This window comes from Etheostoma spectabile, chromosome 12 (genome assembly GCF_008692095.1).
Source record: "Etheostoma spectabile isolate EspeVRDwgs_2016 chromosome 12, UIUC_Espe_1.0, whole genome shotgun sequence".
NCBI lineage: Eukaryota > Metazoa > Chordata > Actinopteri > Perciformes > Percidae > Etheostoma > Etheostoma spectabile.
The window spans coordinates 27,654,031-27,666,256 of NC_045744.1; the positions used below are offsets into that span (position 1 = coordinate 27,654,031).

Here is a 12,226-nt window from a genome sequence, read left to right on the forward strand (position 1 = left end):
GATTGGAAGATTTTATCAGCAAGTTTTCAGAGTATCACTGTGACAACAGCGTGCCATCTGATTACTGAGATGCTGCATTGACACGTCCAACAAGGAAGGTCTGCTTGGTTCTTTTCGTGAACGATTGTAAAGATTTACAAAGAATATGTTTAAGGAATTTCCTCTCTAACTGGGACCGATTGGTGGGATAGCTGTGGGAAAAGTACACACGGTGATACACTGGTAAGAGCAAAAAAGGTTAAACCATATATCCAGATAATTTAAATAGCTCACACTACTTTGCCCCCCTCTCCTTTGTAGAGTGCAAATGTTCCAATTTTGCAGAGCCACCTTCTCTGCGTCAGCAGTTTAGCGCCGCCCAAGATTGTGACTAAGGCTGAAACTAACAATTATTTTTTATGGTCGATTGATCTGGTGATTATATTGTTGATTAATCGATAATTAGTTGTTTGGTCTATAAAATGTCAGAAAATGGTGAAGAATGTGGATCGGTGTTTGCCAAACTTCCAAGGTGACGTCCTCAAATGTCTCGTTTTGTCCACAACTCAAAGATATTCAGTTTACTGTCACAGAGGTGAGAAGAAACTAGAAAATATTCACATTTAACAAGCTGGAATCAAAGATTTTTTTACTTTGTCTTAAACTACTCAGATTATCAAAATAGTTGGCAAATAATTTAAAAGTTGACAACTAATAAATTAATCTTTGCAGCTCAAATTGTGACTGGATTAAAGAAACCCAGAGTGTTTGTTCTCCTAACCCTAACAGAGAGTATCTGTGGTGTAGCCAGACCTTACACTGTGGCAATGGGACACTAACAATTGGTCAAGATCGCTACTCATTGGCCAAATAGAAACTATCAACACAAAGAAAACAGTCAAAGATGTGTGACATGATGAAAAAGTGACGCAAAGAAGAAGACACCAAAGGGAGGCCAAAAAAGTACATTTCTACTCAAAAATGTGTTTGTACCTGTCCGGTCTGAGTGTTGATGAAATGCAGCATTCCCTGTCCAGTGCCGACCACCATCAGCTCTCCATCCGAGCTCACAACCACACAGGTCGGTTCAGAGGAGAAGGTGGACACCAGCTCACTGCCATGAAACACACCAGACTATTAACAAATTCCTAAATTTCAATAATTAAACCATAAACAGGCTAAAAAGACAAAAATATATTCAAGCTTAAGATATGTTACATCTTAATGAAAACAAAAAGAAGCTGATAGCTTAAAATGGAATAAAGTTTTCTAAGTTCATTCTCAACGATAAATATTAGATTTTAGGGACACCTTCAACCCACTTCTTCTAACTAGGCCTGGGCTAAAATAATCGAGAATTTTTTTTATATTCCAACTAAATTGGTATTGTAACTGGAATTTACTTAAAAGCTCCCATGGCATGAAAATTTCACTTTATACATTTTTTTAACATAATATGTTCCCCCAGCCTGCCTATGGCCCCCCCAGTGGCTAGAAATGGTGATAGGTGTTAACCGAGCCCTGGGTATCCTGCACTGCCTTTGACAAAATGAAAGCTCAGATGGGTTGATCTGGAATCTTGCCCCCTATGAGGTCAAAAGGGGCAAGGTTACCTCCCCTTTCTATGGTTTGCCTGCCCAGACTTAGATATGGCACAATCTATGGAAAGCTCATTGTGGGACTGGTTCTAGTGGCTGTAATTCTGCACCAAGGCTGGATTTGGGGAAAGAGACTTCAGATATGGTTTTAGTGGGCCACTAAGGTCTATATAAGAGCAAAAGAGCACCGTGTCATGGGACCTTTAACCTTATTGATATCAAATCAGAAATGTAATCAAATCAGGACCTTATGAATTGGAATCAAATTGATTTGGGAAATCACTGGCGATAGCCAGCCCTACTTCAAACCACCAGACAACCTGCTTACCTGTTCTCCTGAAGACTCTGACTGTCATTGTTTAGCCACTCAACTACTCGGGCACCTTCCTTTCCCATCAGGCCTTGTGCCCAGGTGTGAGCAGAGGTCTCTGGAGGCTCGTTGAGGGCTTGCTGGAGGAAAAGAGGCGGCCAGGAGGAGAGCAGGGGGCCGTGACGCCGCAGGAAACTCCGGCAGTCGTCTAGATGACCCTGGAAGCCAACTGAGAGCACAAAGAGAAACTTGTAGGGAATAAAACACACTTATACTATATGTAAGTTATGTATTGTTTTAAGCACTTACCTGAAGGTGTAGACTTAAGCTCATTATCTACAAGAAAGGCAAAATTTGTCAGGATACAAATGTTAGGATTTTCTGTTTAGCCAACATTTTTCAAGGGGAGGTTTGCAGAGTAAAACAAGCCTTGCAAAAAATTCATTTCATTTCAAATTCATTGAAATGCACACATGAAGGATTAAATGTAGAACGTTCTAAAAAGCAGCCAAACTATCAAAAGGTGTTACCACATTCATCATACAGTTTCGTTATGCATCCTCACCGTACAAGTTGTAAGTCTCCAGGAGGGGGTGCAGGAGGCCATGGCGTACGTTAGCATACAGGAAGTAGTAGCTGGAGAGCAGGGAATGAAGCGCCTCCAGCTGGCCACTTTGAATCTGACCAAAACCAAAAGAAGGCTGTTAAAATCAACCGCAAATGTCATGATGAACGGCTGGAGCAAGTTGCTACCAGTCAGTCTCTCATTTCTGTACAGTCTTCTTCCTTTGACTTTTTTGCCATTTTTTTTGTTTTCTTGCACCCAATCAAATGTTTCTTGGTCACGATTCATCTCATGGCCGGTTGGCTTAGTTCCAGGCTTAAAACTCTTTCTATAGGCATTTAATGAAACATCAATTGAGATATCCCAACACTTCGTCTGAACATCAAAGCAGCTGTGTTGTACTGTGTGTGGTGATGGAAGATGACTAACCAGGCTGGAAGGCAGGTGCAGTACAGAGTTGGCCTCACAGTGAAGGAAGGTATCTGTGCCCTGCGGGTTGGCTAGGGCCCACAGATGAGCTGAGAAAAACAGACAGTAGAGCGATATAAGACTAATTAACTTAAACAGTAAGTAATACTTACTTGTACTACATTAAAACAGACTGTGTGTATTATACCTGCCAGTACGAGGTGAGCTCTGGTTCTGTCACTTTCTGTTGGCATGAGGAAGTCCTCAAAGGCCCTCCGCACCTCCGGGTTGGTTAGAGCCAGCAGGTCGTCAGTGTCGTGGCAATGAGACGGACCAATTAGACTGCAGATAAGATTTAGATCCTTTAGGACTGTTGTCTATAATTGGCCTCAGACCTCAGCATACTGTATCTAAACAGACCAAATGTGTATTCCCTCTAACTAATCTAATAATCTAAAATCACACAGTCAATAAACATCCATGAAATGGTGATCAAGCATTTATGATTAATTGTATCCAATTTAAGTGAAAAGGGCAAAAGGTGTTAAATAAAATAAACTATCATTACTGTAACTTATAGTACAAAAGTAAAGATAAAAAGGGACAGCTACAAAGGTGCAAGAATACTTTGAGTTTTGCACCAGTTTTAACTAACATCGGATTCATACCTTTGTAAGCTCTGCACTATACGGGTGAAAGTTGCCATGGGAATGCGTGTTTTGGGCTTCCTGGACAGTTGCAGTACTTCCTGCCATGTGACCTGCCCGTCCCGTGAGGACAAGTCATTGCATGTGTTCAGAACAGAGTACAAGTCTCTCTCCCTCAGGCCTGTCGATGAAGCCAAAGACAGTTCAGCATATCAACGCTTTGGTTATTATATCCCTTTAAATATTATAGCACTTACAGCAACAGCAAAAAAAAGCGTGGTCATCTTACCAGCGGTGCTGACAGTGAGAGCTGCCAGAGCCCCACGAAGTCCCAGCATTCCTCTGTACTGGGAGCAGACTCTGTCCAGGCTGTACTGCACCAACTGGCTCAGAGACTGAGGCAAGCCCTGAAGGCTCTCCTTCAACTGAGACACAGAGACAAAGTATGTGAAGGTAAAGCAACTCAACTGGTAGTAGGGTGGTTTAACATCTCCACTGATCTTGAATCGGTCAAGATCAGCAACATAAAAAAATGTCTGCCTGTAGGAAGAGACTCCAGTCACAACCAATAACAGTGGATTAAAACTAAATAAATTATGTAACGTGCTATATATTTCAAACATATGCTGTGCATTCATAAATCAATTGATAGCCCTATATGTCATACCTGCGACAAAAATAGCTGTACAGAAGAGTGCATATACACCGTTATATCTCTTTTGTGTTGTATGACTAAGAGTGGTAGGTTAAGGAATGGAATAGGTTTGGGGATTTAAGGTCTCTTGTTATGTTTTGTTTATGTCTTTAAGATGTCTGTTTTATTTTTTGTTTTAATTCGGTATTTTTATATTAAATGTTCTACATACAGATTAATGTAGTGTACTTTTACTTTCCCACAAAAATGAGCACTGATTCAACTTCTGTATGTCACCGAGTGTTCAATAATCTTTATCTCAATCAAAAATACTCTGCCATTAATTTATTTATTTTTTTATTTTTATTTTTCAGTCTGCCAGTGTGTAGCTTGGTCTGCACACCACTTCACATGAAATTTGCTCCCTACGACCCTGGAGGCTTCATTCTGTTGACTAAGGTGATCCTCTGACTTTTCTTCTTCAACTATTAGATGGATTGTTCACATATTTATGGTCTAGAGAGGAAAACGTTGACCACCCCCTGGCCTTTCATTTAGCTCCATCATCAGGTCACCATTTGATTCTGTCCTATACTTTGGTTTATAATCCAATACCTGTTAACCTACTGGCATTCCATCAGCCTCAGCTGCAATTTGTGTGTAGCGCTAATCAGCAAATGTCAACATGCCAACACACCACATCTGCTATTGCATGATCATACTGTCATTATCATTACGAGCATGTTAGCATGCTGATTTGAGCATTTTAGCTCAGTCTCACAGAGCTCCAGGCAAATCTGGTTTTAATATTGACAATAATGCTTTCTGTTATTAGCTTTCTGTACCTGTGTTACATCAGGTTACAAATAAGCATCTACCCTTTACAGTACATAGCATTGCTACTTCCAACACTTGAAATACAACCAGTAAATACCACTGTGGAAGTGTCTAAAAAAATGTATATAATTTATATATATATATATATATATATATATATATATATATATATATATATATATATATATATATATATATATTTAACCTTATCAAAAGAGGCAAAGTTCCTCAGGTCTTCACAGGCTAGGTGCAGGTAGAGAGGACTGGATGCTCCCTTCTTCATTATCAGCACCTGGAGCTGGATGAGCAGACACAGCATAGTTTGAGGGTTAGATTAGCATTAGATTAAAGAGTGCTTTACTGCTAGGGCAGCATATGAGCAATGTTTGGAGATGCACAACTGTCAGAGTTCACAAAATAGTGTGAAACACATGAGAAGTACCTGGTTGTTGAATGCAGAGTCACTGAGTTTCTTCCCAAAAGTGTCCAGGCCCTTCTGAACTATCTCCCTCCGGTCCGGCATGGTAAGCTGTCCCAGTGAAAACAGGACGGTGCTTCTTTTCTTGGCCAGGGTTTGTAACAGCGCTGCTTTGGTTGGGATGCTAACTACCAAACAAACACCCTGATAAGAGAAAAAGAGAATCGGAGTTTTACTGTAGCACACAAACGCGTAAAAAATTAATCAGTGTAGACAATACATTTTGGAACTGCATTCTAACCATGTTCGGTTTTGTTACATTGTCGACGAAATATTAGAATGTCTCTGCTCTGACACTGTACACACGTCAGATTGTTTATGCTGACAAGATTTTAAAAGCATTTCTCGGTAAAAAATGACCTGTAACAAAATTCAGGCCTATCCATGTCAAACAGTAAGAAGACATTTGGTAACACTTTATTTGAAGGTATTTACTTAAGAGTGACATGGCACTGTCATGAAAACATATCCCAGTCATGAAACATGAACCTTAACTTTTTACCCTAACAATAACTTGTCATGACAAAACCGAATGACATTTACTAAAAGAAGTGTTATGTCATAAACGTTTAAGACTTGTTTATAATGTTTTATGACATGTTCATGACATTGTTATGTAGATACCTTGAAGTAAAGCCTAACCAGACATATTCACTGGGACAGTTTCTACCCACAAGCCATCTCTCTGGTGAACAGCTGACTTCTGACCCACAGTGTCAGGTTCAGTTCTGGTCAATAACACTGTAACACTGTCTATACAGCACCTGTATTATTCCACTTATTTAGTATTACTCATCATTCCCACTCTCACATCTCAATTATATATTTTATTATTTATTCATCATTCTCATTTCCTATTTTTCAGAACTGTTCATATGTTCATACTGTTCATACTGTTCATATTGTAATATTATAACATAATACTATTTTATCCCAGTACCCTTGCACTACGCACATTTAAATAATTGTATTGATCTCTTCATTGCACTCATGCCTCTATATTGTTTCTGTTTAGAGTATGTACATATTGTGTATATATTAGTGTGTATATTCCTGTTTTGGTTGATATGTATGTGTAAGCACAGTGTGAGTAACGATGCTCCAAAGACAAAATTCCTCGTATGTGTCCTCATACCTGGCGAATAAAGCTGATTCTGATTCTGATTCTGATTTTCAAACCGCTGTAACATTGATCTTTATTAGTTGAATAAACACATTTGAGTTATGATTTTGCAGATTTAGACGGCTGTGGGTCAGGAGGTAGAGTGGGTCGTCCAATAACCACGAGGTTGACGGTTGGATCCCAGGCTCCTCCTGTCCCCAAATTCAAAGTGTCCCTGAGCAAGACACTGAACCCCAAGTTGCTACAGATGTCAGGCCAGCCTCTTGCATGGCAGCTCCGCCATCTTTGGTGTATGATGTGTGAATGGGCAAATGAGAAGCACATTGTAATGATCTGGATCCATGTATCGATTCAATGATCCCGGATCTAATATTATCGATACATATCGTCAGTAAGATGCCCCTTTATGTTAGATTCCCATTTCTTATTTATTCTAATTAATAAAAAAAACTGTTTGTTTTGAACTGAGGTAAATGCCTGGAGGAGCTCAGCTATAAAACTGACAAATCATAATTAAGTTGGTTTTTTAAAGTTTATATAAATGGTTAAATTGGCAAATTATATTGTCTCATATCGATTGCAGGCCCCTGAATTGAATCAAATCAAAATCATATTGTGACAGACTTTCAGCTATTAGCAAATATCATATCGTCGTCCGCAGAATCAATCCAATATTGTAGTGATAAAAGACGAGAAATCAAATTGATCGTGATTCTCTCTAGAACAATTCAATGCTTTATTCTGATAAGTTAATAGTGGATTATTAAAAGAATGTATATATTTAAAAGTTACTGTCTCCAGACATGTACAAATCAGAAAACAGAGTGACTGAAAGAGGATGGGATAATGGACAACAACTTAGAGTTTAAGCAAGAGTTCAGAAAAACAAAAATGGCCTAAAGGAAAAAATAAATAAGTTTTGTATACAAACATGATCTAATAAGACATTCATAAAATAATTAAGCAAAACATCTACGGTTTCATGTTCTAAAAAGCCAATTCTCCACCTTTAAACATGACAGAGCCTCTCACATGGAAGAGAGAAGGTGACTCAGCATGTTTAAGGCTTAAGCATGAAATGACTACAAAATAAAAACCTCAGTACACAAAACATTTCATTACAACTTGTGTGTGACAAACACTGTATATGTCAAAATCTAACAAACTCAGATTTATATGTATATTGTTTTAAATCACGCATTGTTGCATTGAGATGCATCGAGAATTGGTTTAGAATCGAATCGTTGGCCTTTGAATTGGAATCGAATCATGAGGTGCCCAGAGATCCCCCCCCCCCTCACTATGTACCACCTCACCAGAATAAGTGAACGTTTTCCTTCAGTTTCCTAGCCATGTAACTGACCTGCGGAAGCTGCTGTGGGATCCAATCCGAGCTGAGCTGACCTCTTCCATCTTGGACAAGATCCACCCCATCGACGAGCAGCACTAGAGGTTTAGTCTTCTTTATGTCACTCAAACTGGAGTGAAATTCTGACAGCAAATCTCTGACAAAAAAACAAAAAGCAATAGCTGTTAATGCATAGACAATATGACATACCTGTAAACTAGTTTAAGGACAGTTTTAAATCTTGCTACTTGTTAGAACGGGGAAGAGGTGATTCCTCCTCAGTGTCCTTCATCTTCCTCAACCACTGAACGAGGCATCGAAGTAGGTTTCCCACAGAGCGTGCTGATTGGCTGGCAGCTGTAGAGTAGGAGATGACATCACAGACAAGGTTTTTCCTGGACTTCCCTCCAGCCCTGAGGGTGTCTGCTAGAGCAGCCTGTGTGGAAAGAGATAAATGCAAATTTCCCATGTCGACAATTTACACAAGTTGCCTGTTTATTAGTTAAACTGAGCTAAAACTAATGCAGTCTACTAGAACAGTCCTGCAATGCATCCTACCGTTAAGGTGGGTTTGGGGTTATAACTTTTAGTTTTTTCAAGCAAAAATGCACGAAAGTAACTTGTTAGTTAGTTTTGTTGTTAGTTGAAGCCCTACAGTGGTTCTCATATGTTTACATGCCCATGCTTAAGTCGTCTAAAAAAGAGGAATAAAGAAAATCATGTTTTGGAAATTTTTCTTGAAACCTTAATTAAAAAATGAGGTAAAATCCAACCTTTAAGGACACCAATTTTCTTTGTGAATGAATAATGTATTGTAAATAAATAAATGTTCTTCCTTAAAATACAGAGGGCATAAGTATACATACCCCTATGTTAAATTCCCCTACAGGCAGGCAGTGCATAGTATCCTGGATCCATGAAATAACTGGCCTTTAATAATAAAAATCTGCCTGCCTGCATGGGTTGGATTTTACCTCATTTTTTAATTAAGGCATTAAGATCAATTTCCAAAACATGATTTTTTTTATTCCTCTTTTTAGTCAACTTAAGCATGGGCATGTAAACTAAGTAACACAACTGTATATGAAACCAGGCAGCACTGATGATCGCATATCACATTTAAATCCATACAACCAATATTTACAATTGATTAAGAATAATAATGACTTGGACTATAAGTGATGACTATCGAGCATATCAGTGTTTCTCCTACATGTGGAGTTTCAAGCAAGCTTTCAGCAGTCAGATCTGAGTGTATACATATAACAGGTAAGAATCCCTGATAGAAAAATATGGTAGAATATCATTTCTTTAAGAAATTTACCATGAAGACAGTTTTGCCCTCTCCAGGTCCTCCCTCCACCACCATAATACCCCCTTTGGCCTGGGCCTGCTCCACTATCTCCACAGCCCCAGACAGCTGCTTGGCCCTGCCGAAGAACTGCCTCTGCAACGCCCCCTGGTGCAACTCCTGCTCCATCACATCGGACAAAGCCTCTGCCTCGGCATCCTCCTGTCACACGGAGAGAAATGAGGGGTTTATTTACTTCTACTGAACGGTAATTGTGTTGACAAATGTCCTAGGATACCTCTTTAGTTTAAAATTATATCAATCAGTATTGATTAAACAGTTCTGCCATGTGGACGTGCTGGACCACTTTAGAAAAGATACATTATCCTAGATTAAACTATCCAACAGTATATAAAGCAGTTTTAAATAGATCAAAATAAACCAACTGAAATAAAAGAACTGTGATTTTCCTCAAACTGCTGTCCACCATCCCGTTGAAAACCTCTTCCTCTTTGGCTTGTTAACTTCTGTTCAACTTTCCCTCGTTCATGTGTTGAGCGCCAACTCGAGGAGCCATGAAGTAGCCACCATGGGAGCAGGGAAATCTATCCATAGGGCCTTATTTTATTCATTAAAATATCAATAATTGGCGCCAGTGTATCAATTCTCTCATCGCACAAAAGACAACAATATATTGCCGTATGGAAATTTTGTCCCACCCCCATAAGACATCCTTAATAACAATAATCCAATAACAAAATAATATAACACTGACAGGGGTCATTATGTATATTAAAGCTATAGTGCGTAGTTCCTGTCTCCCCATGAGGAATTCTAAGTAATGACAACAACACTGTTGGCATGTCCACATGCTTCTTTTACAGTGTGGTATCGCTACTTTTACTTAAGTAAATTACTATTAGAATTACTTCTTCCACCCCTGGTTTCACATAGCTTAGTCTGCTTAATGAGGAGTTTGGAAAGTGTAATCGATTGAATGGTCAGAGGGACTAACTTCCACAAACTGCTTTACTACAGCCGCCCACAGGTCTTCCAGCACAGCTTTGCCAAAGTCCTCCAGGTTTTTCAGATAGGGATTCCCCCCCACAACGCCGCCCCACTCACACGAGTAACTGGGACAGAAAAACAGACAAGTAGACTCAGCTTAGGCACTTCAAATTACGATTTAGTGGCTTCATTACAGAAGGCGATTGTCAGTTTGTCAAAGAATATTGTACTTTACCAGTTAATACTAAAAATACAGATTTAACAAATACTACTTTTAAAATAAAAGTCTTAAATGAGAAGTATTCTTAAAGAAGAGTAACTGTTGTTTAACTATTTGTTAATTGTTTTTGGGACAGATGACTCACTTTTCAGTGACTTTGACTCCACTGGCCCTGATGCTATTCTTCAGAGAGGCCATTTTACACTCAGCCTCCTTCGATTCAGCAACAAAGTCAGATTTCCACGCCACAGGAACTAATCTGAGAAACATCGGAGGAAAATTAAATTATAACATAAAATACTTGAATAAATTCACAGCAAACAGTTTAGTATAACAGCCTTGAAACCAACTGAATGGAAACATAGACATCCTATGTCTGTTTTTAAGATGTTTTTTTCATTTTTTATTAAATGACTCAGTTATTCAAACTTAAAAGTTTACATTACCTATACTCAACACCTTTAAAATTCACTTAAAACTGGCTCCTAGAAAACCAAAGATGACCTCACTTTCAATTGTCACATGTCATCACCCATGCACTTTCCCATTTAAATTGAATGCAGAATAGAGGTGAATGAATAATGTCTTTGTCATCATGTATTTTTGTTTTGTTTTGTTTGCTTTGTCAATGTATATGTCACCATTACGTGTACCTTTTAAATTATAGTGAATGAGTGCTGTATGACTGCTGGCTGTCTTTATGTTAGTCCTATGTCACCTGCCTAGGACTACAGATGGAAAGTAGCTATGTTTTACTAATTGGCATATTTACATGTTGTTTTTATACAGCAATGCTCATAAATATGCATGGTCTCATTTCAAATAAACCTAATAAAAAAAATATTGTCCTGATAACTAAGGTCTAGGGGCTACGTAAGTAGCGTAAAAGGGTCAAAACGGTCAATCTACAGTCAAATGCACAACAGGCTACAAGTTACCTGTGGTTGACCTGGCCTTGCGTCACTCAGAAAACAATCGACCAATCAGAAGAGAGGACCATAACTATAAATAAGACCTGCTCTTAGCAGAGCTTCTAAGAGGCAGGAAAAGTTAGACGAATGTGTGAATGTGAGCATGGATTATTATTATACTTGGAGATGTTTGGATCTCTGAAGTAGCCGAGCATTCGCTGTTGTACTGTGTCGGGGTAAAGAGCCTGGAACTGACGAATCTCCATCTCTGTGATGGACAGGCCTGCTGGGGCCGACGCCAGCTGCACAACAACAAATAAATCATGCATTCTGTCATTATTTTAGAGAGAATATCTTAAATAGAAATTCAAATCTAAAAACAGACACTCTCATCCTCTTTTACTTTAAATTATAAAAGGTAATTTGATTATATGAATCATTCATGCAAGACTACCTCTATTTTCTATATTTTCTAATTCTAGCTTATCGCGATATTCAACAATATATCATATTTCCATCATCTCATGCAACCCTTATATTGACACTGATGTTATAATACCAAGTCTTACCCAGCTGTGCTGTGGCAGGTCAGGCAGGACAGGCTTAGGAGGCACCAGGCCGTACCTCTCCCCCAGGATGCCTACCATCATTTGGCTGCGACACACCTCTGACAGGCACAGCTCGGTGGCCCGGCCCGACTCCTCCTCTGTCACGCCCCAACGCAGCTCTACCTCCTGCAGGTATAGGCAGTGCGGCGCAGCACGACGCCGGAGCTCTGGGAACACGCTCCGCACCAAGATGTCGCGCTCGGCATGCATGTCTCTGAAGGTGGAGGAGATAAACACACGAACGCCTCGCCACCTGACAAC

At 39.3% G+C, this 12,226-nt stretch overlaps 1 protein-coding gene across 2 annotated transcripts in view; it reads right to left on the reverse strand.

Annotated features, from left to right (window-relative positions):
* tep1 (telomerase-associated protein 1) overlaps nucleotides 1-12,226 on the reverse strand; it is a 38,043-nt gene that overhangs the window by 11,915 nt on the left and 13,902 nt on the right. For both annotated transcript variants that reach the window (XM_032532536.1, XM_032532535.1), the window contains exons 19-35: nucleotides 11,927-12,218; nucleotides 11,538-11,659; nucleotides 10,592-10,705; nucleotides 10,234-10,351; nucleotides 9,252-9,440; nucleotides 8,176-8,363; nucleotides 7,943-8,084; nucleotides 5,421-5,600; nucleotides 5,184-5,276; nucleotides 3,797-3,932; nucleotides 3,529-3,688; nucleotides 3,069-3,202; nucleotides 2,882-2,970; nucleotides 2,453-2,567; nucleotides 2,197-2,223; nucleotides 1,906-2,116; nucleotides 973-1,093 (exon numbers count right to left, since the gene is read on the reverse strand). In XM_032532536.1, the coding sequence (XP_032388427.1) occupies nucleotides 973-1,093; nucleotides 1,906-2,116; nucleotides 2,197-2,223; nucleotides 2,453-2,567; nucleotides 2,882-2,970; nucleotides 3,069-3,202; nucleotides 3,529-3,688; nucleotides 3,797-3,932; nucleotides 5,184-5,276; nucleotides 5,421-5,600; nucleotides 7,943-8,084; nucleotides 8,176-8,363; nucleotides 9,252-9,440; nucleotides 10,234-10,351; nucleotides 10,592-10,705; nucleotides 11,538-11,659; nucleotides 11,927-12,218 (2,431 nt within the window). The remainder of the gene's footprint in view (nucleotides 1-972; nucleotides 1,094-1,905; nucleotides 2,117-2,196; nucleotides 2,224-2,452; nucleotides 2,568-2,881; nucleotides 2,971-3,068; nucleotides 3,203-3,528; nucleotides 3,689-3,796; nucleotides 3,933-5,183; nucleotides 5,277-5,420; nucleotides 5,601-7,942; nucleotides 8,085-8,175; nucleotides 8,364-9,251; nucleotides 9,441-10,233; nucleotides 10,352-10,591; nucleotides 10,706-11,537; nucleotides 11,660-11,926; nucleotides 12,219-12,226) is intronic.